The 27,475-nt window shown below is 37.8% G+C and overlaps 2 protein-coding genes across 2 annotated transcripts; both read left to right on the top strand.

Moving 5' to 3' along the window:
- Positions 1–4,481: 4,481 nt before the first annotated feature.
- LOC129746513 (uncharacterized) lies at positions 4,482–5,067 on the top strand. Its single transcript, XM_055740189.1, has 3 exons — positions 4,482–4,548; positions 4,624–4,773; positions 4,833–5,067. The coding sequence occupies exons 1-3, from the start codon at positions 4,491–4,493 to the stop codon at positions 4,979–4,981; spliced, it is 357 nt and encodes a 118-aa protein (XP_055596164.1). The 5' UTR covers positions 4,482–4,490; the 3' UTR covers positions 4,982–5,067.
- Positions 5,068–5,386: 319 nt separating this feature from the next.
- LOC129742854 (uncharacterized) lies at positions 5,387–17,607 on the top strand. Its single transcript, XM_055734798.1, has 6 exons — positions 5,387–5,629; positions 5,686–6,104; positions 16,160–16,260; positions 16,323–16,472; positions 16,538–16,810; positions 16,879–17,607. The coding sequence occupies exons 1-6, from the start codon at positions 5,534–5,536 to the stop codon at positions 17,601–17,603; spliced, it is 1,764 nt and encodes a 587-aa protein (XP_055590773.1). The 5' UTR covers positions 5,387–5,533; the 3' UTR covers positions 17,604–17,607.
- Positions 17,608–27,475: the final 9,868 nt, after the last annotated feature.

The following is a 27,475-nucleotide window of genomic DNA, read 5'->3' as shown; positions in this document are numbered from 1 at the left end:
GCGCCAAATTTGTTTCCATTTGCATTATTAGTTTTTGAGCTATAAAAAAATAATAAAAGAGGGTACCTCCCTCCTTTATATCTCCCTACTGGAAAGAGGGAGGGGTCTCAAATAATCATTGAAATATTTTTCGTATCCAAATACCTTCCCATGCCAAATTTGGTTCCAATATCTTCATTAGTTTCCGAGTTATATGAAATATAGTAAGATAGTCCCTCTCCCCCTTCCTTTCTCCCCACTGAGAGGTGGGAGGGGTACCTTATATTCATAAAAATATTCCTCGTTCCCAAATACCACCTGATGTCAAGTATAATACCATTTGCTTGTTGGGTTCTCGAGTTATGCGAAAAATTGTCTATTGTTTGGGAGGCCCCTCCCCCCTTATTGAGAAAGGGAGGGGTCTCAAACCATAATAGGAACCTTCTCCTGCTTCCAATACCCCCACCTGCCAAGTTTCACGCAAATCGGCTCAGTAGTTTCCGAGTCTATAGGGAACAGACAGACAGACAGACAGACAGACAGACAGAAATTCATTTTTATATATATATATAGATTAAACCGTGAATAGCTCTTTACACGATGATACAAACAACATGTTTTGTTCAGCAAAGTTTAATTGCATAAAAATCCGCATCTTTTGATGGCATTGGTATCGAAAATATTTTATGCTTTTATTTTGGTCAGTTGAATTCGAAATTTTTGGACCAAAAAGAATTTTTTTCTTGGAAATAGCTTGCTTGTTTTACATTTTGATACAAATTTGGTTCATTTTTCATTTTTTACGTGTGGTATTTAACTCAAACAAAATTAAAAAAATATAAAATATATAAGTTTCATAATAATTTTTGGACCCAGAATTTATTTAAAATCAAATCTTTTGAAAGTGGACTTTTTTCAAAGATCGCGCTTGCGGAACCTCTAAACATGATTTTTTTTAGTCGGCCCCATACAAAAGTTTGTTCTGCACATCCTAATCTACCATTTGGAGGGTGAGCCCCCAGATTCCCAGAAGTTATGCAATTTTGGGACACCCTAATGATACATGTGACGTATCCATTCAAAGTCAAAAGCAAAACCCTGAATATTTAGCAAAATATCAATATTAAGGATAATACATATTGAAGCTTACATCCCGTGTGTATTTACACATCGGCATTTGTGATCCGATCTCGTGCATTGATTTTGATCTTAATTTACATTTCTCAAAAATTACATGGGACGCGAAAATCCTCTGAGGTTAAAACGTCAATAAACTATTAACAAAAAAAATTACATCCTTGACAAAAACTCACCGTTTTTTAATATCCATAAAAATCACAAAATGACCATAAAAATAACTTTAAAACAATAAAAACACAAAGGAAAAACGTTATATCTACTTTCATACAAAACAACCCATATGCTTCTAAATCCTATTATTTTATCAGAAGAGGTGTTTATTTGTGAGTCTATGAAAAAACAAATATTTTAAAACTTCAAAACTACATTTTAAGTAATATAAAAAAAATCTCCAACTAAAAACCAAATTTACCCCATTTTGTAACTCAAACTATAGGATTTCAAACGTAAAAAACAGTGATCAAAGTTCCCCCAGTCTACGGTACGTATGAAATAAAATAAGCTGAAAAAATGTTCTCAATAATTTTAACTATAAAAAACAAATTAAATTCAAGTGTTTTGCCAGTGATAAATATTAAAAAAATATTGGTTGTAGAACATACTGGTTCAATTTGTTCGAATCCTTGAGAGAGCTTGTTTGGAATTAAAACCAGAATAGTTTACACGGAAATAAATAAGAAATGAGCTCTAAAAGAGGTGTGCTTCGAAAAAAGATGAAAAAATACAGAGTTTTTCCAAAATAGAAAATTCCCACCTTGACTTATTTGGCCATCGTGCGCTTATTTTTCTTATACATTTTCTTTTGGAAGAACTAAGTAAATCTGCCTTTTTGTAAGAAATCCAAAATATATTACAGAATGATCATAAAATAATAATAAAAAAAGAGATAACAATGCAAGAGCTAGTTTTCAAGAAAGCTCTTTTCGTTTTTTGTCTCGTGAAAACGTAAGCTTTTGCTTTTGAAAAATGATGAGCTTGTTAGCTGAAACGGTTCAAATTGGTTTATGAATCGCAAAGCAATCCGATCTAGGGATTTTTTTCCCAAAAATGTCAACTAAAATTGTAAAATTTTATTTTTGTGCCTTATATTTAAAAAAAATCAGGCCAACAATCAAGAATTAACGACAAAATAAAATTTACCGTGCTGACGATGCACAGTGGGGAAAAAAGTGTATAAACCAAGAAGAAATTCAATATCTTCCCTCCTATACAAATCTATGAAAAAATAATTTCCTTTAGTGAAAATATTCAGAAAATCGATTGGACATAGATTTCAGACGCCGCATGAGCTTACAAACGGAGATTTAGTGCCTTTGAACCCCTAATTTCCCTATATGTTGAAAACTATCCAGAAAGACACTGATCGCATCGCAAAATGGAGTTATGGCTGATTTTACCCTCAATTCCTCTATGTTATTCAATTAATTTATTAAAAAGTAAATTTGGATTTGAAAAATTTGAGCAAAATGAGACTTATATTGTGTGATTTTTCCGAGGAATCGAATGAAGGCTATTTCAGCCACCGCACGCAACGGTAAATAGAGTTATTGTTGTTTTTACTCTTAATCCCCCTACATTATTCAATTAATTTAGAAAAAGCATGTCCGGACTTGAATATTTTGAACCAAAGGAGATTGATTTTGTATGGTTTTTACGATGAATCGAACGAAGGCTAGTTGAGCCACTGCACGCCTCGAAAACAGGAGTTTTGGCTATTTTATTTTTTATTTCAATCTCCCTACACTTTTCAATAAATTCATAAAAAGGCATGTTCGGACTTGAAAATTTTGAAAAAAATGAGACCTATCTTGTTTGATTTTTCGAGGAATCGAATAGAGGCTATTCAAGCTCCGCAATAATCGGAAACTTGAGTTATGGCTCTTTAACTCCCAATTCCCCTACAGTTTTTAAATATTTCAGAAAAATGCAGTCCGTACGACTTGAAACTTCGTTCGATTCATCGTAAAAAATCACACAAAACAGGTCTCTTTTGGTTTCAAACTCTCAGGTCCGAATATGATTTTCTGATTATTTTTTTTCAAAATTTTGTGTAGGGTTATGTACAGAAAAAAATTTTGACTATTACGTGTCACTGAAAACTGCAACATTTAAAATAAATCACCTGTAATTAACAATACCTGTAATTTTAAATTGTTTTCCTTGAAAGTTAACGAAGATTCATTTATTATTACAGCAAATGTCCTGTAAAAAAGTTGTACACGGAAAATTAAATGTCACGTTATTATGTTTTCGACCTGTAAAATTACGGTAAATGTCCTGCTCCTTTTTGTTACAGGCATTTGCGTAATTTTACAGGAAATAATTTTTGCTGTGTGGTTAAAACATCGATAACTCCATTTTTCGATAGCGGTGCCTTAAAAAGGCTTAATTCGATTCCTCGAAAAAAAAAAAAATACACAAAATAGGTTCAAAGTTCTCAAGTCCGAACATGTTTTTTTTCTGAATAAATTGAGGAATATAGAGGAATCGAGGGTTCCGATGCGTGCGATATGGCTCAAATAGCCTTCATTAGATTCCTCGAAAAAATCACTTACGATAAGTCTAGTTTGGTTCGAAATTTTCAAGTCCGAACGTGCTTTTTCTTAACTATATTAAAAATGTAGGAGAATTGAGGGCAAAACTGCCATACATCCATTTTGCGATGAGTGTGATGCCAAACAGCTTTCATTTGATTCCTCGGAAAAAATCACACTAGGGTGTATTTTTGTTCAAAATTTTTTAGTCCAATGTTTTTCTGGATTGTTTTCAAAATATAGGCAAATTTGGGGTTAAAAGGCACTATATCTTCGTTCGTAAGCTCATGCGATGTCTATAAAATATGTCCAACCGATTCTCCGGACATTTTCACTGAAGGAAAGTGTATTTTCCTGTAGGAGGGAAGATATTGAATTTTTTCGAGGTTTATTTTTACAGTCTATCGTGCAATTCTTAGAATCGATTTTCGCCTCTCAGTGACACAGGTTTAGTAGACGACTGTGATGGAAAAATGTATATACCTAGTTAGGCTGGCAAAATTTACCTGCAACTTACCAATAGAATCATTGACATTTTAATAGGACATTTTAATAGGCGCTCACGACGTTTATTCGGAATTACCCCACTTATCTCTACTCACACTTCTCTGAATACTAATGTTTCAACCAAGATGATGAACAGAATAATGTTATTTACAAAAATGTTGTTTAATCAATCAATAACAGAGCTGTTCCATTTAGATGCGTTCACAATCTAACAATGATTGTTCTGTCTATATTTTTGTATAGCTGAGAGATGTGCAATTTTTTTTATAAGCTTTTGTTCGGTATCGATATATTCCAGACAGTTTTGGAGTGTCGACCCAGCAGGGAATAATGAGGCATTTTATTTGTGCGTTTTTGTTTTCCTTTACTACTAAATTAGTATGGGGACGTAAGTTTTTGAAATGTGTAAAAATAATTATAACGAGTGGACCTTGGCTAATTTGTTCCAAAATCTACATTGCAGAATGTTCCGTTAACATCCGCACCGATTTGACATCGCCGGAACCGATATTTTTCAAAGGCAACAGCCTATGGTATCCGGACAACGGTTCTCTACGTTGGGCAGCCGGAGAAACAACTGATGTTTCATGCGGAAGTGGTGCTCTGAATGGATGTAAGAAGATAGTCCTTGAAATTTTCGCGTGTTAATCTGAGCTTTATTCTTCTATTTAGACGGAGTTTCTTATGCATCCATCACCTGTATTTCTGGTACAACTTTTTTGATCAATGGAGCGTCCGTAGACTCAACGGCATTAGTTTGTTCACAAAGGCCGTTGGGCGAGATTTCCATCATGCGGAAGTGGTGCTCTGAATGGATGTAAGAAGATAGTCCTTGAAATTTTCGCGTGTTAATCTGAGCTTTATTCTTCTATTTAGACGGAGTTTCTTATGCATCCATCACCTGTATTTCTGGTACAACTTTTTTGATCAATGGAGCGTCCGTAGACTCAACGGCATTAGTTTGTTCACAAAGGCCGTTGGGCGAGATTTCCATCACAAGCACTCCTTGTGCCAATGGGTTAGGACTGTTGAGAAACATTGGGTTTACAACTCAACAAGGTGTTTTTGTGACTTATATTGAAGCGTGCTATAACGTCAACAAGGCTTCAGCAATCTACACGAAGCACATTATTCCAGGAAAAGCAGTGAATTGTAAGATTCTCGCTTGGTCATGCAACTAGAATAAATAAAGCATAAAACAAATTTCTCTAGATAAAATCAACGAAGTCTACCGTCCGGCTTTTCGAACAAGTGGAACGTCCAACAACGTAGTTCCGGCAACCTCGTACACTACGACGCAGCAAACGGATCGGCTGACCGTGCTGCTAGGATCTCGTGCTCAGGCTGATCGATTCATTACGTCCAGCTCTTTTATGTCCCGTGGGCACTTGGCTCCGGATGCCGATGGGATTTTCCGGTCCTCGCAGTGGGCTACCTATTTCTACGTCAATGTGGCTCCTCAATGGCAGGTAAATGATAATTATCTATTTTTTAAAATTATTCTTCATTAATTTTTATATCAAAGGTGGTCAATGCAGGAAATTGGTTGGACATCGAGAACGCTGCTCGCAATATAGCGGGTCGGCTACAAGAAGACGTCCTTATATTCGACGGAATTCATGACGTTATGACGTTACCTCACGTCAACGGTCAGCAGGTGCCTATAACTTTGGAAGACGGAGGCATCCCAGCTCCCAAGTGGTATTGGAAGATCATCAAATCGCCGAAATTGAATGCAGGTATTGCTCTGATCACGAATAATGACCCTTTTCGAACTAGCATGCCTACCGCCGAGATGTTGTGTCCGGATGTTTGTGCAAGCTACGGATGGGCAAATGTTAACTTTGCCAACATTGGCCAAGGATATTCCTATTGCTGTACGGTTCCGGATTTAATGAAAGCCGTAGCTACAGTTCCGAGTGAAGCAGCGGTGGGTCGAGTGTTGTATTTCTAGATTTTAGACAGTTTTCGATTAATATATTTTTTGTTGAACTGAACCTCAGGCCGGTTTGAACGCGATATCAATTAATAATCAACCCTAAAGGAGAAGGTTAAAATCTGGGTATGTTTACATTGAATAAAATAAGGTGACAAAATCGGTTAAAAAAGGTGACAAAATAGGGGGCAGACATAATCGGTGCGTGACAAAATCGGGGATTCACTGTAACTTAATTTTAAGCCAAATTTTAGTTTCTATGTAGCTGAATTTAGATCTTGTACTAAACATACCGTCAAACGGGGCAACACTAGGGTTAGATGCAATATTTGTAGAGCACAACACTTATTCTATTTTAACTTCAATAGCATCTTATTAAGTTATCATTTAATAAAACAAAATGACGATGACTTCGTTTCTCACATCGTGAGATAGTTTTATAAAGTTTTTGATCCTCATTGAAAATTTAAAGAATATCTAGCATAAATTTACTAATTTCTACATTTTTCAATGCCTTAAAAAACATTGCCCAGTATGATGGATTGGTATATATAAAAGGACGAAATTTAATATAATTATGCATTCTTATTGTAATTTGGGAGACAACATGTTAAAAGAATGACATTTCGCTTTGATATTCGGTTTTGCTCAAAGGTTAACAGCATTCTAAATTTGAGCGAAAAACACATGGTCTGGCAGGCATTCTGCCCCAATTTTGATTGATTTTAGTTAAAATTTGTGGGAAGTTAGTAAAATACATTAAAACATTTAAAGTTTTCCGAAAGTGCATACGAGTGTGAAAACGCTAAGCTGTAGTTGCATCAGACTTCGCAGGCAGGTTTATCATATATAGGTATACATATAAACCATGCAAAATAACAAGTTTCACGCAGATTCCATGAAACCTTATTATTCTAAGAATTAAAGTCCTTTTTTGTACAGGTCAAGAGCTTTCTATTCATGAGTCGCAAGTTAAAGTCTGATCATTTTGATTTTTCGCATTCCGGAACCGGCCAGATTGACCGTGGCTAGGACCAGATTGCCCCGAACCACTTTTTCTATCAATTTTCATCATGTATTTACAGGCCAAGAGCTTTCTATTCATGTGTCGCAATTTGATTTTTCGGATTCCGGAACCGGTCAGATTGGCCGTGGCCAATGAACTTCCTGACTGGCAAAATCATTACATTTTTTAAATTTTCCATGGCAGTCACGGAATCCAAAATTCAAAAGTGTCATTCCGACAGTCAGAGGACCAGCAGAATCTTCGACTGCCACAAGTCAAAAATGTTATCGAGATAAATAGTTCGATGACATTTTTCGGAGCGACTGTCATTGCAAAACTGAGTAACATTTTCTCCTGTCGTTATTAACATATTTTTGGATGACCGTCAATGTCATTGAGACATTTTTGAATGTCATTGGAAAATGTTATGCGACTTGCACGATCCCGACTGTTTTTTGGATGACATTCGCATCACTGGTTGACAGTATCAAAGTTAAAGCTCAAGATAGTACAAAGGAGAAATATCGACATTTTAATTGAGGCACTTAGGATCAGAGGGGTGCAAGTGATTTTTTATCAAAACTTAGATAAACGGTTTTTTGAATAGTTAAAGTAAAGATTAACATTCTGTAGAAGACACAGCTCAAAAGGAAAATTATTTAGATATTTTTAAGCTATTTATAAAAAACCGTGTCAATGAAAATCCTGTTATACTTTTAGGCTGATTTCATTAGAACGTATATTTTTCAAATAAAGTAATTTAAATAATAATTAGAACGTATACATTTTTGTCAGTTGAAAACAACATCATCTAGCCCCGACTAGGATTTTCTACTGGTTCTGACCAGGATAATCCAAAGTCCCCAGATAGAGAAGTGATGAAAATAGATTCAGGTGTAACTTCGTCGGCATGAAAATCTTATTGTTATGTATACAAAAAATTCTAAAATATTTTTTTTATGGCAAATTTAGCTAATGCTAATAGGAATAAAAGGCAAATACAAAACGCACTTAACAATAATTTTTTGGCAAATATATCTAAGAAAAATCTCTCGGATGAAAGCTCAGAGGATTCAGAGTTTTCGACAGGCTCTGATCATGATGTCACATACTATCCCACGGAACAAAATGAAACTTCGAAAAGTTCAGATGAGTCGTTGCGACAGGTAGTTTACAAAAAATTACATTAAGTCTTTTAACTTTTAAGGAATATTTACATAACTTTTTAGGAAAGAGAATTGGTATAATTAGACCAAAAAAAATAAAAAAATTAAACATTCACGGTTCTTCTGGAGAATCAGAAGTTGCTGCTGCAGTTGCTAGCGAGAATGAATCTATTCATGGAGAGTCAACTGGCAATCAGGAAATCAGGCAGTCTGGAAACTCACCTTGCGAAAAAAGCTACGAAACCAAGGGGAAGCGTACGTTGGTTCTACCGGAAAAAGCGACCAGCTAAACAGTTGATTCCAATCAATGAACACATATGCAGATATTCTTGTGTATCCATTAATAAAAAGAGAGATTGAAAGTTTTCAACAAATTCTAGAGATTAGGATAGTGGAACTTGCAAACCTCGTTCATTATGAGTTGCATAGAAATTTGAAATTTGAAAATAGAAACGCAGAAAATTAAATGTGTGAACAAAAACAAAACATCTAGTATCATACTGAAAATACTCGTTACATACAGGTTCTAAAAGGATGCTATCATATTGTTTGGAGTCAGAGGGGTGCAAGAGTCATTCTTGGGATCAGAAGGGTGCAAGTGAAAAATACCAATAAAAGTAGTTCGCCGTTTTAACATAAATATCGCAAAAACTTTGGTTTTTCTTTCAGAATCGTTCATTTTAGACCTCATGAGACACGCTCCATCGAAAATTTAGTAGAAAAATTGATTCGATAATTTTGATTTAGAAAAAAAACTTTGAGGCCCGTTTTCTCGAAATCATCATTTCGGCACTTGCACCCCTCTGATCCTAAGCGCCTCAATTGTTCTATCCCTAAAATCTTTTAGTTAAGCAAACTATTAAAAAAAATATTTGTAGATTTACAAGAATTGACATTGCACTAATTTTCAAGCGGATTTGTGCCAACGTAAGAACTTCACTGCACAACTAACACAAGACGTATTACAGGACACGACACTTAACATTCTTACAAACGGTACAGGAGCGTTATCTCATTGGGAAAAAAGAGATCTTCAAGAAATGTGTGAGAAAAGCTTCACATTTGAAGGCATGGGATTCAATGTTCATCAGTGTCGTACTTTTCCATTTCATTTCACTTTATTTTTGCTAACCTTTCTTCGAAACCAACCTTACTTGCAAAGAATCGTTAATAGACTGAGCACGATGTACAACTTTTTTCTTTTCCTAAGAAAATATACGGTTCTCTCGCTCTTTCAAAAGTTTCGTCAAATTCTACACGTTAAATTGGGTATGGTGGTTTATTTCTACAATATATACAACGTGTAAATATAAATTAAAAATTTCCAGAATTCCAATCTATCTATAAGCTCCTATAATCACTACATTACTACCCGTCTCTATTCTTGAATTTTGTAAGTGAACTTAATATATCTATCTTAATATATGTAAGTGAACTTAATATATCTATCCGATTCTAATCAAAGAGATCAGAGATAATATGTACTGAATCTTCCACATTTTTTGAAATTATCTTCATTTTTTTTGGTTTATTATTGGTCTATTCTTTTTTTTTGAACCAGCTTGTCTTGCTCTTTTTTATCTCCTTTTTTTTGCTATATTAATCCTTTTTTTTATTTTTTTTTGTTCACAACTTTAGTGTTTTATCACTCTATTATCTAAATAATCACTTAGATCTTTTTTGATTTTCTTTGCATATTTATTGTTCTAATATTTTCTCTGTTAGCTCTTAACCTGTTTCACATACTCTCTTGTCATTTTGCTGTCCTTTTCTCTTCTTCTTATTTTTTATCTATCAAACCGATTTATTCATTCTATCATTGTTCATATTGTTCACTCTTTTATCGTTTTTATAATTCTTTTTACTTTTTTTTTAAGTTTTATGCTTATTTTTCTACTTTTTTATTTCTTTTTTTCCCACTCTTCTTTCTTGAACCATTTCTAATAATATCTGTGTTTATTTTTCGCATTTATTTTCTCATCTCCATCTTTCTTCGCTTTTTCATTTCCCTGCTGTTTTATTTTCTCTGCTTTTATCTTTCTTCCTCGTTTCTGATAAGCTCTTTTTTTTTGCTGTTTTCTTCACAACTATTTCTCTCTTCCTTTTTCTCATATTGTTTTTTTTTACTTCTAGTCATTAGTAGATCGTTTATCCTATCGTATCCTCTTTTTCATCATATTATTTCAGTTAGCTTAATATTTTTCTTTTTTTTTCATTCTAGCTGTTATCGGATCTATTTTAATCCATTCAATACTTTTTTTGTTCTTCTCTCTTTTCTTTTCTTAATCATTTCCATGTTTTCTCTCCTATTACGCTCTTTTAATATGCTACTTTTTTACTCGTTGTTTTTACCATCTTTTTGACAATTTTCTCTTCCTCATCCTCTCAATTTCAAATTTTGTTTCAATCCAATTCGTAATCGGATGATAACTCCAAAGAGGTATGATTCTTTTATTCAATCTTCCAATTAGTACGGGAACAACATTAGAATATCAGAGTTCGTCTATCTGAAATTCTAATAGTTTAAATCCAGGTCTTTATCGCCATTTTGGAACTTGCCAATTCTCTCAATAAATTTGATCACATCAACTAATAAGTATTCTTAGTCTTGGATAAGTGGGGACAATATAAAAAAATATCCAAGAATTCCATCGGAACGTTAACCAATGATCAAGTGAACCAAGTCCTCTATCGGATTTTCCTAGTCTTTCATCGGATTTTCCTAGTCTTTCATCGGATTTTCCAATAATGATTAGAATCTTCCATCGAAAATGATTGGAGCCTTTAATCGGAATTCCAAAATTATCGAAGTCTTTCATCGGAAAAAAAGAAAAACTGATCCGAGTCTTTCATCGGAATTTCAAAGATAATCCGAGTCTTTAATCGGCATTCAAAATTATCCGAGTCTTTCATCGGAATTCTAAAGATAAGCCGAGTCTTCCATCGGCATTCCATAATAATCCGAGTCTTTCATCGGAATTTCAAGATAATCCGAGTCTTTCATCGGCATTCCCAAATTATCCGAGTCTTTTATCGGAACTTCAAAGATAATCCGAGTCTTTCATCGGCATTCCCAAATTATCCGAGTTTTTCATCGGAATTTCTAAGATAATCCGAGTCTTTCATCGGCATTCCCAAATTATCCGAGTCTTTCATCGGAATTTCAAAGGTAAACCGAGTCTTTCATCGGCATTCCATAATTATCCGAGTCTTTCATCGGAATTTCAAAGATAAGCCGAGTCTTTCATCGGCATTCCAAAATTATCCGAGTCTTTCAACGGAATTTTATCTGAAATATTTTACAGTCTTAAATGCCTAGTATTTATGATTCTTTGAAAGACTTCAACATTCGCATCAACACTTTTCACATCCAGAATCAATGAGTATTTAGCCGAGTTATACTTTTACATAAAAAAAAACTCTCAAATCACTAACACACCACCTACCAGCTAACCTGGCAAAAACTACTGTGAAAAAATCATTATCCCGGTATATTTTCAACGCCTTCTAGAAGCTTGTTCGTTGTTAACTCCTACCACCACGCCATTGTCGTACTTTTCCATTTCATTTCACTTTATTTTTGCTAACCTTTCTTCGAAACCAACCTTACTTGCAAAGAATCGTTAATAGACTGAGCACGATGTACAACTTTTTTCTTTTCCTAAGAAAATATACGGTTCTCTCGCTCTTTCAAAAGTTTCGTCAAATTCTACACGTTAAATTGGGTATGGTGATTTATTTCTACAATATATACAACGTGTAAATATAAATTAAAAATTTCCAGAATTCCAATCTATCTATAAGCTCCTATAATCACTACAATCAGTACCTCCGAAAAATCGCTAATGATCCTGCCCTGCTGTCGTGTCCTGTAATATTTACGTCGTGTGTTAATTGTGAATTGACAGAGCCATGATTTTTTTTTAATATGATCGATCTCGGTACTATTGGTCACCCTGATGCGATACTTAAACGCCTGAAAGTATACTTTCCAACAGGAGCATTTAACCACTGCCATAATGTTGCCAAGTTGTTTGTTCTATTGTTAAGTGTATGTATTGTTTTAATTCGCGGGAAAAGTTAAAATTTTAAATGGGGACAAAATAAAATTCATCTTTTTCTGCTAGCTGTTCGCGAAACAACAAGTGTTTTTTTATCTTCCGAAATGGTCCGCCACAACATTTGGTGCCGTGACCAGGATGGGAAAGCTTTCGCCAAGATTTCGTTTTTCTTGCAGCGTTAAGCTACCCCATCCTGTAACCTAACCTAGCCTCGATCACACCTAGTGTACTGCATTTGACAATAAGCCGCTGTTACTATCCAATTCGGAATCCAATTCGACCCAAAACTCACCAAGTGATCCTACACCGAATTTTAATTGCTTAGCCGCATCTGTTATGGCTCAGCATCAGCCCATCACAGCATTTCTATTAGTCCCACGTCCAGGCCTGGAGTCCAGTGTAACCGTTCCAGAAACCAATAATCCAATGTGTGCACGTACCAGCCCAGTCTAGCAGCAGTCGTCCTGTTCAAGTGATCCAATTCCACCACGAACTAGTTAATGTGGATTCAGAAAATGTTCCCGCAAAAATCCTTCGTACTTTTTGTCCAGTCATGTGATTCATTGTTCCAACATTGCAAGTCAACATTTGATTCAAAACAAAGTTACACACAAAATTTTCGGGGCTCCACTTAGCAAAAATTCGCTGTTACTTTCCGTTAGCAAAAATATTTTTTTACTATCGATTTAGCAAAAAGCTAAATTTACTTGATTTTAGTTATCAGAAAGTTTATCTTGCTCGAATCTAGTAAAACGAAGGTTTTCTAGCCGCCTTATTTCTAGATAGTAGCCGCTGCCGATAGAGACAAAAAAACAAACCGACGTGATTCAGTGCCGTTCCGGAAATTCGATGCTGGCGGTTTTTTTAGTGGTTAAGTTCACGACAAAATGGTAGCCAAATCGATAGTGGATGCGTACAAGTAAGAGTCCATAAAGAAGTGTACTTATAATTTTCCCGATTTTTTAATTGATGTTTTTTTTTCTATCAGGTTGCTGCTGCCGACGGGGTTCCGGATTTTTAGTGCAACAGTCCGAAAATCAAAAGGGACCACAGCTGGAATTTCAATGCGGTGAATCCGGCACGACCACGGTGCCGATCGCTTGGCATTTCGCGTTCCCAGGATCTTAACTAAATAATTTCCATTTTACGAAGTGTCGAAATAAAGAAAAACATCAATTGAAAGTGAACTTATTTTTGTATTCTATTAAATAATCGAACATTCCCTCCGAAATTGCAAAGTAAAACAATAAATATTGAAATTTCAGGTCCGGGGCGATCTTTTCCTCCGGTTTTTTGCTAGAAAAGTGAGCAAAAATTGCGGCGGCTAAACTTTTCTCTCGTTTGCTAAAATTTTAGTTCTAAAAAATTGCTAAATTGATTGCTAAGATTCTAGCTGGTCAAATTTGAGCAAAATTTTGCTAATTTTCGGCCTCGAAAATTTTGTGTGTAGGGCTACTAGTGATAAAAAAATCGTTTTAGGTGGCCGGTATGATCGATCTCGGTACTGTTGGTCACCCTGATGCGATACTTAAACGCCTGAAAGTATACTTTCCAACAGGAGCATTTAACCACTGCCATAATGTTGCCAAGTTGTTTGTTCTATTGTTAAGTGTACACACAAAACTTTCGAGGTCGGAATTTAGCAAAATTTTGCTCAAATTTGACCAGCTAGAAACTTAGCAATCAATTTAGCAATATTTTTTAACTATATTTTTAGCAAACGAGAAAAAAAGTTAGCCGCCGCAATTTTTACTAAAATTTTTAGCAAAAACCGGAGGAAAAGATTGCCGGGATCTGAAATTTCAAAATTTATAGTTTTTTTCTCTGGAGAATCAGTGAGAATGATTGCTTATGAAACAGAATACACAAATTTTCCTTTACTTTCAATTTATTTTACACATTTTTTTGAATTTCATTTCACACTTTTCGTACAACGGAAGTTTTGATCCTGAAAACGCATCTTCCGGCGAGCGAAATGCCAAGCCATCTTCATCAACGAATGCGCCGGAGTGTGCCGGCTAGCAGCTCGTTCAAATTTCAGTTGTGGTTTCCTTCATTTCCGTTCTTTTGCGGGTTTCTTGTTTCAGTTGTAACCTGGTAGAAAGAAAAACAAACAAACAATTTTGAATTTAAAAATTGATAAATCTGTACAATTCATAATCGGCCCTTACCTGTACGCATCCGGTGTAGATTTGGCTAGTATTTTGTTTTTAACTTAGTCACCACTCTAGAACGACTAGCATCGAACTTTCGGAAGCGCGCGCAATCTTGTCAGTTAGTTATTTTTCCTCCAACCGGCGCGACGGCTGCTGACTGTGCACAAAGCGGCTATAAAAACTTCATTTTACTAAAATCAAGCAAAATGAACTATTATATTGCTAAAATCAAGTAAATTTAGCTATCTGCTAACTCAACAGTAAAAAAATATTTTTGCTAACGAAAAGTAACAGCGAAATTTTGCTAAGTGGAGCCCCGAAAGTTTTGTGTGTATGTATTGTTTTAATTCGCGGGAAAAGTTAAAACTTTAAATGGAGACAAAATAAAATTCCTCTTTTTCTGCTTTCCGAAATGGTCCGCCACAACATAATATAATCAAAATATACTAACAAAAACCATCATTTATGCGAAGATTTTATCTAGAAACTTAAGGCGGCCGTACAATAGCGCGTCCGTCGTCGCGTCGCGTTGACAGTTGATTTTGGGGATGCCATTTTCCGTTTGAGTCATCACAATGGTGCGTCGCGTCAGTGAAGTCATTGTACTAAAACGCTAAACTTGTTCTAAACGGCAGCGTTCTCCAGCGTCGACGTTTTGGTTTTGAAATAATTCAAAATGTTAGCGCGTCAAAAAGGTTTGAACTATTCCTTTTTAATGTTTTTCGTCAATGTTTGACACAAATGGATTTGAAAATCATATCATTGTCATTTTGTCTTCTCGATTATACAAATTTGTTGAATAACGTCATTGAAATTTATTTTTAACATTCAAATACATTTGACATAATGATGAAATAAAAAAGGATTAATTATAAATATGAGCTTGATTTTCAAGTTCCCGTTTTAAAAAAATAAAAATAAATTCAATAAAACATTTTGTGTTGGAGTTTGCCGAGATTTGCCTCAAAATTTCTCTGTCAGCCCTGTCAGTAGACGCTGTATTGTGGTGCGAAAATTGTAGAGTGCGTCGCGTCAGCGTTTGAGTACTCAACGACGGCGTTGACAGCTGACTCGACGCGACGTCCGACGCGGTTTTGTGTGGCAGCCTTTAAACTTGCTTTGCTTGAGAACACTGTGAAATTATACCTAGTTATTTCAGACTTGAAAGAAGCCTGAAGAGGCCTAATTTGGATAGCGTTTAGTTTTGCAAAGCCATTTCATGTTCATGCTTTCCAAATCTGAATCCAACGTTGAATCAACTTAAATATCATATTTCTTGAAGATCTGAACACTAGAATGATGCGAATAATTTAAATCTGGAAAATGTGTTTGTTGAACTAAAATAACAACCTGAAGCTCAGATCATTCACCTACCAAAGGTCATTCAAGAAAGTCCATCTCGTGAAGCTAATGAATGTGTAGAAGTGAAAGCTTAAAATAAATCTAAACATGAGCCGCGGAAACTCCACTTGAGACAAGCTCCAGAAACGGCTTTCCCCACAACAAATTGATGCCGTTATCTTTCATCATTCACAACAGCCAGGTGTAACTGGATTATAAATTCTAAGCATCAAATTAGCCATTCAAGTACCTACGAAAACACTTCAAACAAAGAAGGGGTTCAGATTTACGACAACAACTGCCCACAGAATGGGAATAACGGTATAAAATTAGTGGCAAATGTGTCACACGATGCATTTGCAAGTGCTTTCTCGAAATGCATCCGTTGATAGTGGGAGGTGTTTTGCTGGTGACCATCCAGGTTGTGAGCTCGCGTGAGTTATTGGGTTATTTGTGTTAGAAGAATGATTATAAAATTGGTGTTAATTTTTTGTAGAATGCCAAGTTCACATTCAAGACCAGTTGGGTTCTCTGGAGCCGTTGTTCATAAGAGATGGTCAGCTGTGGGCTCCTAATGGGCCTAAGCTGGCATGGGCTGCAGGTGAAATAACTACAGTTGCCTGCTCCAAGACCACCCTCACTGCAAGTAAGCTATCGGTTTGAATGTTTAAAGATGTTAACAGGTTTAACTGATTTTAATTGTTTCGACAGCCAATAGCAATACTGCAAATTTGGGTTGTGTATCCGGGCAAAACTTTTTGGTGAATGGTATACCGATCAGTTCTACGGATCTCCAATGCTCCGGTCGAATAACCGGAGACCTGCAAGAAACTGGCAAGAGCTGCGGAGTTGGAGGATCTTTATTGAACATCGGTTTCGATGTTCAAGATGTCGGTTTTATTACTTATATTGAGTCCTGTTACGACAAAGCGCTGGCTTCGGTTATCTACACTAAACACGTCATTCCTGGGGCAGCTATCGATCGTACGTAATTAGCATTACTAATTTCGAGTAAATTAACTGTATAATGATATCTTTGTATAACTTTAAAGACGCCATCAAGGAATCCTACCGACCAAGCTTTAAAGTAACCGGTACAGCAGGTCACGTAAACCCAGCAACTTCGTACACCCAGGAAGCCCAGATAGCTCGAGTCGCGGAACTGCTCGGATCGGAGGAACAGGCCAGAAAATTCATTTCCGGTGGTTCGTACTACATGGCACGTGGTCATCTGGCACCGGACGCCGATGGAATCTACCGACCTTGGCAGTGGGCTACGTTCTTCTACGTCAATGTGGCTCCCCAGTGGCAAATTATGAATGCTGGCAATTGGTTGGTTGTGGAGAATACGGCTCGTGCCAAAGCTGGTCAACTCAAGCAAGACGTCGTTGTTTATGACGGAATACATGGAGTGATGAGCTTGCCGCATGTCAATGGAACTATGATTCCCATTACGCTTGAAGCGGGAGGAATTCCTGCTCCCAAGTGGTACTGGAAAATCCTCTACGTACCTAGCACGAAATCGGGGGTTGCGTTCGTATCAAATAATGATCCATTCCGGAAGAAAATCTCTGCCGATGAGCTCTTGTGTGAAGATGTGTGTGATAAATATGGATGGAGCGATAAGAGGTTTGCCAGTTTCGAGAAGGGTTACACTTATTGCTGTACCGTTAACAGTTTGAGAGATGCGATTGACCATATTCCGAAAGATTTCGTTGTTGACAGTGTGCTGACTAAATCAACTCGTAAAAGAAATAAAGCGTTGGTAATTCATTAAGAAATGGGACTGTTTTGAATGCATGCGTGTATGTGGAAAGCCATTCATTAAATCAAAATACTTTCTAAGATGGAAATGATGATAATCTCACAATGTTTCACGAAAAAATCAGATTTTTTTTCTTTTTTATTATGGGAAATATTCTTATGCTTGGTTTCTCCCTGCAGTATGCGCACACTTTTTTCGTCAGTTTTTTTCAACAATACTTTGTCTAGAATTCTAGATAATACCGTCAACTGGGGCATTATGCAACACTTTTCAACTTTAACGGCTTCTTTATGTCCATAGATAATCAAACCGCTTGTACATCAAAAGCTTTAAGGTAGATGAGACATCAAATTGACATAGTCAGAAAAATTATATGTTTCACCAGTTTATTTTAATATTGCAAAAAAAATGCGATTGTTGATTGACACTTTGTTTTTAATGAAAAGTCAAATGAAAACGTTTGAAAATATAGACTTTTGGATATATTTGTGATGTCATAACGCATAACCTACCAATTGCAGTATTTTTTTTGTTTTGTTTAAATTGAATTTTATATTTTTTCGGTTCAAAATGTTTTAAAAGAAAAAACCTAAAGGTGCTGCTTACATTTGGGGGTAAAAAATACTACAAAAAATTCTTCGAAATTCAAAGAAACAGAATTTGTAACCATTTTCTTACTCATGATATTCACACAAACTCCAAAAAAATAATAAATTTTACTGATAAAAATATCAAAATTTTTCAAAACAAATTGCAATGAAAGTTTCAAATGAATTTTATTTTCGGAAAGTCATTGATAAATTTTTCAAAATGATGTTCCTTAAGCTGAACTAGAAATTTTTTTTAAAATTATGTTTAAGCATTTTAGTTTTCAAATTTGAAATAAATATTTCCATAACAAAGATTTAAAAAAAAATCTGAATCCTAAAATAAATGTCAGATCAGGTAAAACATTAACCATGATAAATTATTAGGAAAATGACAATAATTGTATTTACAATTCATCTTAATTGAGATTTCTTTTCTTCATTTTCAACTGAAGGGTTGATTGAAAAATTCCGCTGTAGTGTTTTGAATTTGAAAAAAATTAATCGCGATTTGAAATGCTAATTTTTGATTAGGAAAAAAAATAAGTTCATGTTTTTAGAATTAAAAAATCTTAATTGAAAAACATAGACAAACTTATCGAAAATATTATTTAAAATTAAAATAGCTTGTCTTTAACATTCGATAAATTTAGTTCAAAATAAAAAAAAACTGTACTATGAAATTTGGTTAAATAATTTGAAAATTTAAGAAATATGAAGTTGAAAACAATGGGGTTTTTAACATTAAAGAAGGATTTTCTTTCACTAAACACGGCTTACCATTATAAAAACTTATTTAAAGAATTTAATTGATAACCCAAGGGAACAGCATTTTAGTGCTTATGTTTTCAAGATTGATTTGGTAGATTTTAGCGTCCTGAAATTGGTTTCTTGGTCAAAATTTCATATCTGCATAACATTTTGAAAGACATTATTTTATTTTATTTACATAGTATTCCGTCTTACGACATAACTTGACGAACATAATTCCTAAAATTCACTCGGTCCATGGCAACCGTTCTCCAATTTCTCGGGCACCCCACGTTCGCCAGATCACGCTCCACTTGGTCTAACCACCTCGCTCGTTGCGCCCCCGCTCGTCTTGTTCCTACCGGATTCGTAGCGAACACCTGTTTTGCAGGACAGTCGTCCGGCATTCTCGCAACATGTCCCGCCCAGCGTATCCGGCCAGCCTTAACCACCTTCTGGATACTGGGTTCGCCGTAGAGTCGCGCGAGCTCGTGGTTCATCCTTCGCCTCCACACAACGTTCTCCTGTACGCCGCCAAAGATGGTTCTTAACACTCGTCGCTCGGATACTCCGAGTGTACGCAGGTCCTCCTCGAGCAATATCCATGTCTCGTGCCCGTAGAGAACAACCGGTCTAATAAGCGTCGTATACAGGTTACACTTCGTGCGAGGGCTAAGTCTTCTCGACCGCAGTTGCTTGTGGAGTCCATAGTAGGCACGACTTCCGCTGATAATTCGCCTCCGGATCTCACGGCTGGTGTCATTGTCTGCGGTCACCAGTGAGCCGAGATAGACAAAGTCTTCGACTATCTCCAGCTCGTCGCCGTCGATCGTGACCTTGATATTACTGGACCAGCGGGTTCGGCCGGTCTCGGATCCGCAGGCCAGTATGTACTTCGTCTTGGACGAATTAATCATCAACCCAATCCTTCCTGCTTCGCGTTTCAGTTTGCGGTAGATCTCCTCCACCGCCGCAGATGATCTGCCGACTATATCAATGTCATCGGCAAAGCAGATAAGTTGACTGGATCTGTTGAAAATCGTGCCCCGCATTTCGCCCACCGCTCGTCGAATAACACCTTCTAGCGCCACGTTGAACATCATGCAGGATAGACCATCACCTTGTCGAAGCCCCCTGCGCGATTCGAATGAACTCGACAATTCACCCGAAATCCGCACACAGCACTGCGTTCCATCCATCGTCGCCTTGATCAGTCTGATCAGCTTCCCGGAAAAGCCGTTCTCGTCCATGATTTTCCATAGCTCGTTACGGTCGATCGTGTCGTATGCGGCTTTGAAGTCGATGAATAGATGGTGCGTAGGGACTTGGTGTTCACGGCATTTTTGGAGGATTTGCCGTAATGTGAATATCTGGTCCGTCGTAGACCGTCCCTCCATAAAGCCGGCCTGATGATTTCCCACGAATCTGTTTGCTTGTGGCGTTAGGCGGCGGAGTAGGATTCGGGACAACACTTTGTAGGCGGCATTGAGGACAGTGATCGCTCGGTAGTTCTCACAGTCCAATTTGTCGCCCTTCTTGTAGATGGGGCATATTACCCCCTCCTTCCACTCCTCCGGTAGCTTTTCAATGTCCCAGATCCGGATTATCAACCGGTGTAGGCAATCGGCCAACCTGTCCGGGCCCATTTTGATGAGTTCAGCTGCGATGCCATCCTTCCCAGCCGACTTGTTTCTATTCAGCTGGCGAATGGCTTCCTTAACCTCACTCATCGTTGGGAGTGGCTCGTCTTCGTCGTTGGCTACGCCGGCGATGTACCTTCCCCCACCGTCTTGATCTCCTGCATGTGCGCCGTTCAGGTGTTCATCGAAGTGCTGCTTCCACCTTTTCAGCACCTCACGATTGTCCGTCAGGATACCCCCGTCCTTATCCCGGCACATTTCGGCTTGCGGCACGAAGCCTTTGCGGGATGCGTTGAGTTTCTGATAGAACTTTCGTGTTTCTTGGGAACGATGCAGCTGCTCCAGCTCCTCGAGCTCCTCCTCCTCCAGGCGGCGCTTTTTCTCCTGGAAAAGTCGGACTCGCTGCCTCTTCCGCTGTCGGTGATTTTCCACATTTTGACGGGTGCCTCTTTGCACTACTGCCGCCCGCGCGGCATTCTCTTCGTTCATCACCCTCCTACACTCCTCGTCGAACCAGTCGTTCCGTCGAGATCGCTCCACGTAACCGATGACGTTCTCCGCAGCACTGTTGATGGCTGTTTTGATGGTATCCCAACAGTCCTCGAGAGGGGCTTCGTCAAGCTCGCCCTCTGCCGGCAGCGCTGCTTCGACCGATTGCGCGTAGTCTGCCGCGACCTCAGGTTGCTTCAGTCGCGCGATATTTAACCGAGGCGGGCGCCAGTTTCGCGTGTTGTTCACTACGGAGAGTTTTGGGCGCATCTTCACCATCACCAGATAATGGTCCGACTCGATGTTGGCGCCCCGACAGGATCTGACGTCGATGATGTCCGAGAAGTGCCGGCTGTCGATCAAAACGTGGTCGATCTGTGATTGAGTTTGGTACGGTGATCTCCAGGTGTACTTGTGTGGGAGGCGGTGCTGGAAAAAGGTACTACGTACGGCCATTCGTTTGGAGGCGGCGAAATCAATAAGTCTGAGGCCGTTTTCGTTGGTCAGCTGGTGTGCACTGAACCTTCCAATTGTCGGTTTGAATTCCTCCTCCTGGCCGACCTGAGCATTGAAATCCCCGATGACGATCTTGATATCATGTTTTGGGCAACGGTCGTATTCACGCTCCAGCTGCGCGTAGAATTCGTCTTTGTCGTTACCGGTTCTTCCGAGGTGAGGGCTGTGCACGTTGATGATGCTGATGTTGAAGAACCGGCCCTTGATTCTCAACCGGCACATTCGTGAGTTGATCGGCCACCACCCGATCACGCGCTTTTGCATCTTTCCCATCACTATAAAAGCTGCTCCAAGCTCGTGTGTGTTGCCGCAGCTCTGGTAGATGGCACGACTACCTGGATACGTTCGTACCGTGGAGCCCTTCCAGCATACCTCCTGCAGCGCTACGATGTCGAATTTGCGGCTCTTCAATTCGTTGGAGAGCACGTGGGTACTGCCCACAAAATTTAGAGATCGGCAGTTCCATGTTCCAAGTTTCCAATCGCTAGTCCCTTTTCGTCGCGTGGGTCTTTGCCGATTTCCATCCGAAATTTGTTGTTCGTTGTTCGTTGCTTATGTTTTTTGTAGTCACAGGCTCGCAAGGCCCGCCGCTAACCCCACTATCTCGCAGGAAGACCGTCGTGATGTTGCTGTTTTGGGTCCCGAACACCACCAGGACGCTGTTGCACTCCGCACGCCGCCCCTGACATGGAGAACAGACGCGTACGAAGCCCCCTAACTCAGTCTTCATGCGACCAAAGCATCCACCGGGGTTGGGTACCCGATCTCCGCTAAGGTTGCTCGCACCCCAGCTAGCACCACGGGGAGGTAGAGAATCGGAGTTGCAGACAAGAGGTGATATGACCACTACCCAAAGGTTGGGTGTATGGGGTCTCGAGTTGCACATTGTCTACTTCGCTAGCGCTGAAAGACATAGATGATTCTATTTCAATTAAATGTTTAGTAATAAGGTAAAGAGTATTAGATTTTAGATTTTTTTTTGCTAATTTTGTGTGAGTAAAACGCTTATTACACGGTTTTGAACTTGTCGATGTATAAGATAAGTGTTCGATTAATTAATTTTGAAATTAAAATGGTTCGTTTCAAGCTCTGTTCTTGTTTAGTTACACTTCCACACTAAAGACGAGGTAGGGTTGTAATTCAAGTTTATAGTTTCAATACAAAAGATTAATCAAAATTTACTATTAAAAATAAGTATCAATTCATGAACGTCATGTAGTGTCGTAAAATTGAATGTCTAGTCTTGAGTTTTAAAAGAAAATTCCAAATTTCTGACTTGCTTGTTAACACTTATTTTTAAACACCTTTTGATCCGACCGTGTGCTATAAAGTAAGGTATGCTTAAAATCATAGTTCTTTTAAACAACTATTTGCAGGTATCTTGCTCAAATTCGAATTTCATCTAATTGTCAGTGCAACGACAAGAGTAAAGCAAAAATCAAATTGGCTCGAAATCGAAAATGGTATAGTTTACGAAAATCGGTTGAATAGTTTTGACCAAAATTTGAGTCTATATAACCCTAACCGGCTAATTTTTCTTTTTTGCTGGGTAACTCTGGTAACCCTATTTTAAAATCTAATAAGGAAAAATTTTTCCTAAGATCGAATCGATAAGGTACAGTTCGGGTCATTAGACCCTAACCTGATGGGAAGGTTAATCTAGTGAAACACTATTTTCCCCGTTTATTTTTCCAGTTTCAAGTTGTTCTACCAACTGTGGAGTCCTTGGTCTAGACCCTACTGAGGTTCAAATCCATACTCTCGCATAACTGACCTGATTGCTGACTTGACTCTTCAAAGGTTAGTTGTGTTAACGATTGCCCATCATCGTTGGTTGAGTTGGGTTCTCATACACTTATTATAGGGTGGGGGCGCAAAGACAACTTATATCAAGATGCCACATTCTCCCCGTTTTCAATAATTGTTTTCTATTATTTTTTTTTTATTTATTATCATTCATTATTACTATTATTTTCTTCTAATGCCATGGGCTGAACCCGGCTCTTATTTTTTTTTACTGATGGTCATGGTCTAAAACCCGGCTTACTAACGGTTGCCATGGACTGAGACCCGGCCATGTTAATTTATCTATATATTCTTAATTTTCTCTCGACGGTCATGCACAGCAAAAATTATTTCCTGTAAAATTACGCAAATGTCCTGTAACTAAAAGGAGCAGGACATTTACCGTTATTTTACAGGTCGAAAAACAAATTACGTGACGTTTAATTTTCAGTGTACAACTTTTTTACAGGACATTTGCTGTAATAATAAATGAATCTTCCTTAACTTTCAAGGAAAACAATTTAAAATTACAGGTTTTGTTAATTACGGCTTGATTCATTTTAAAAGTTGCAGTTTCAGTGACACGTAATAGTCAAAAAAAATTTCTGTGTGGGCTAAAACAAGGCTTACTATCGATTCAGTATTTTTTTTTACAATTTGGAGTTTTGATCTCAAGTATAAAAACACATTTGCCTTATTAGGCAATGTCCTATCGGGCAGTCGAATACCTCTTTGCCCTTACGGTTTTAAATGATCAGTGCTTGGACATTAGACTGCCCCAAATTTGTATGGGAAATTCAAAACCTGTGAAATGTTATGCGCTGCAGGCTAAAATTGATCCTAGGCCTAGTACAAGATCTCATGCAAAATTTGGGCCAGATCGGATCACGGGAAGGGGTCGCTCAACGAGCCTGAAGTTTGTATGGGATTTTGAGACATTTTGTTCGGGAGAAACATGAAAAACCAGTTTTTCATCAATAACTTTGGTTCCCGTCTGCCGATTTCTTTCAAAAACGGGTTTTCTTAAAGCCTAAATTATGAAAAACATTTCATCCGAAGACTGCATATCGATAAGAGTTAAGACAAAAAAGTTATTAGGCTTCCAAAATGGGCTAACTTTTTTAAGGATGGTATTCATCACTGTAAATGAGTCGGGGCGGTCGAACTTATTGACGCCTCATCAGCAGTGATGAATACCACCGTAAAAAAAGTTAGCCGATTTTGGAAGTCCAATAACTTTTTTGACTTAACTCTTATCGATATGCAGTCTTCGGATGAAATGTTTTTCATAATTTAGGCTTTAAGAAAACCCGTTTTTGAAAGAAATCGGCCGACGGAAACCAAAGTTATTGATGAAAAACTGGTTTTTCATGTTTCTCCCGAACAAAATGTCTCAAAATCCCATACAAACTTCAGGCTCGTTGAGCGACCCCTTCCCGTGATCCGATCTGGCCCAAATTTGGCATGAGATCTTGTACTAGGCCTAGGATCAATTTTAGCCTGCAGCGCATAACTTTTTCAAAAGTCGGGTCATTTGGGGCACTCTATTGGGCATGGATCGACAATGTGTAGTCCCGGGTCTTGACCCTATTGAGATCCAAATCCAGACTCTCGCATTACTGTCCTGAATGCTGACTAGATTCTTCAAACGTCGGTTGTGTTAGCGATTGCTCATCATCGTTGATTGAGTTGGGTTCTCATACACTTATAGAGAATTCGTTTTCAAGTGGTGGTGCACCGGGGCACTACCGGTAGTGCACTTTTTGCTGTTTTCATGCTCGTTTTCACGAAGAGTAGTCCACTGGTAGTGCACCATATAGTGGACGGTGGAACACTCTGAAAATATTCGGTGTTGCTTGCGCTCTCACCAATACTATCATGAATTTTGACAGCACGTGCTTCCCGATGTAAACAAATATCAGCTGGTTGGTTTATTTCTATACCGCAAAATTGCGTTCGAGCAGGGGGGTGACATCCCTATCCTTTGTCATTGATTTTGACAACCATCAAAATTACGGGCCCACGATTTTGTGGGCCCATAACAAACCTGACAAGGAACCGGACTAGATGTCAAATCCTAGAGAATTATGAATGATTGCACACTAACACAACAATAATTCTGGTTCCTCATTGGTTGAAATTTTGACTTTTTAAACTCTGTACTGCTTTGAGAGGAAAACACCATAAACGTTTCTCCCGATGGATAGAAAAAAGAAAAAGATTCTTGTTCGCAAGAAGAACCGGATTGTCATCCCCCTGCGTTCGTGCTGTTTTTTTCTCTTTATTATTTCGAAGAACGGAAACTTGTTCCGGATTCAATACCAGTGCCGTTTCCAACAGAGGCGGAGAATTTCACCTGGATGGCACGTTCCAAAGCAAACAACGCTCCCAAGAAGAAATGTGCCCAGAAGGCTTGCTGCAATCGGTTCCAGGCGATGCCGAAAAAGAGGAGCAAATCCGAGTGCAAAAAGGCCAATCCAAAGATTTGGTGGAATCGTTTCGGAAAAGTTTTCTTGTTCGGGAGGGTCCTATAAGTTGGAAGCGTTCAGCTGCATCGAAGCTACTCTGCTACAAGCCAGCTTCGAGCTGTGCCTTAGGGCGACGATGCTCGGTTGCACCAAGTCCCGGATTCCCACCCGTTGCTCTTCAAAAACGGTAGTTCGAGACTACACCCGCATTGGGAGCTTGACTTCCGTGATTCGAGTTCGCCATTTTGACTTCCAAGAATTTTTTTTGTAATCTGAAAACGGAAATAGGTACTCGAACGAAGATGAGATTTGCGAGGAATAAACGTTAAAAATACCGAAACCTTCAAGCTGGGGTAACTGCAGTCTAGCAGCAGCAGCAAGCATAGACCGCCCAGAATCAGCCGGTATTGCAGTTATCATCAGAGCCAGAGGCGAATCTACCAAGCAAAATAAATCTGAAATCTTCACAATTCAACATAATATATAAATTCATGCTAAAATTTTCATATTATTTAAAAGACAATGATCAACTAAAGTAAATTTCATTTCAATTTTCGAAGTCAAACGAAAACAAATACCAGCTGTAATGGATTTTTGACAGCTTGATGTTTTCTGTTGACACTGCCGATTTCACGCACACCTACAAAGGTGAGTGCAAAACTCGATTCATGCTCGTTTTCAGCGTGGATGGTGCAACACTTTCGGGTGGTGAAAACGAATACGGTATTATTGAAGGGTGGGAACGCAAAGACAACATACAAGATGCCACACCAACTACGGCTTGAAACTTGATTTTTTTTTTGTTTCGATTATAGTCGTTTTAATATTTTTATGTCGTTCGCGACTTATATCAACGATGCAGTTGGCGGACAGTCATTGAAAAACATATCCAGTACAACTGTGATCGATGTTTACTCTTGGGCTCGAACTCACGGACATCGGCTCAGGAAGCAACTGACTTGCCAACAGAGCTATATCACAAGCCCTTTTTGAAACTGAAAAAAATATTTATTTATTTACCAATGGTTTTATTAAGGCATTTTACTTATATTTAAAGTATGTTTTACTTAATAAAAAATTTCCATTTTTGAATGGACAGATTCTTTTTTCGGATTAAACTTCAAACCCAAAATCTATGTTTCATCATTTTAAGCAATTTTATGAATATACTAAGCAATTTGATGAAGTATGACAGTGGAAATATCAACTTCGTGTATGCGAGAATTTCTTCTCGCATACACACATTAAAATCGAAAATACACATTAAAACCTGATAAAAACTAAAATTGCAGCCATCTCTTCAAATAGTTTGTAGAGGCATTATTATTCACTTTTACATAGAAAACTTTGATTATTTTTTTGTTTTATAGAAATACATAAATGGAATTTTTGTTTCGCAACCCGTTTCTATATTTTTGGTCCTCAAAGCCAAATGGTTCATTGAAAAAAGTATAATTATGCTTTAATTATCCGTTAAAACATTCAAAACAAATTGTAGAAGAAAACATTTATGACAGTCGAAGAAAATAACAGAGTGGTACTATTTTTGTATCACTCACTCAATACTACTGTGAAATATGAATTTTGATTGGATTTTTTTCTTGACACGAGTACACAGACTAGAGTACTCTAACTTTGTATGGGAAAAA

This window comes from Uranotaenia lowii, chromosome 2 (assembly GCF_029784155.1).
Source record: "Uranotaenia lowii strain MFRU-FL chromosome 2, ASM2978415v1, whole genome shotgun sequence".
In the NCBI taxonomy this organism is placed as follows: domain Eukaryota; kingdom Metazoa; phylum Arthropoda; class Insecta; order Diptera; family Culicidae; genus Uranotaenia; species Uranotaenia lowii.
This window is presented reverse-complemented; position numbering and strand designations above follow the sequence as displayed.

Excerpts from the sequence above, each read along its gene's own strand:
- LOC129746513 (XM_055740189.1), top strand. The coding sequence starts at position 4,491 with ATGAGGCATTTTATTTGTGCGTTTTTGTTTTCCTTTACTACTAAATTA. Across the intron at positions 4,549-4,623 it reads TACTAAATTAGTATGGGGAC|AATGTTCCGTTAACATCCGC; the intron begins GTAAGTTTTTGA and ends TCTACATTGCAG. Across the intron at positions 4,774-4,832 it reads AAGTGGTGCTCTGAATGGAT|ACGGAGTTTCTTATGCATCC; the intron begins GTAAGAAGATAG and ends TCTTCTATTTAG.
- LOC129742854 (XM_055734798.1), top strand. The coding sequence starts at position 5,534 with ATGTCCCGTGGGCACTTGGCTCCGGATGCCGATGGGATTTTCCGGTCC. Across the intron at positions 6,105-16,159 it reads GCAGCGGTGGGTCGAGTGTT|TGGCAAATGTGTCACACGAT; the intron begins GTATTTCTAGAT and ends GTATAAAATTAG. Across the intron at positions 16,811-16,878 it reads TCCTGGGGCAGCTATCGATC|ACGCCATCAAGGAATCCTAC; the intron begins GTACGTAATTAG and ends ATAACTTTAAAG.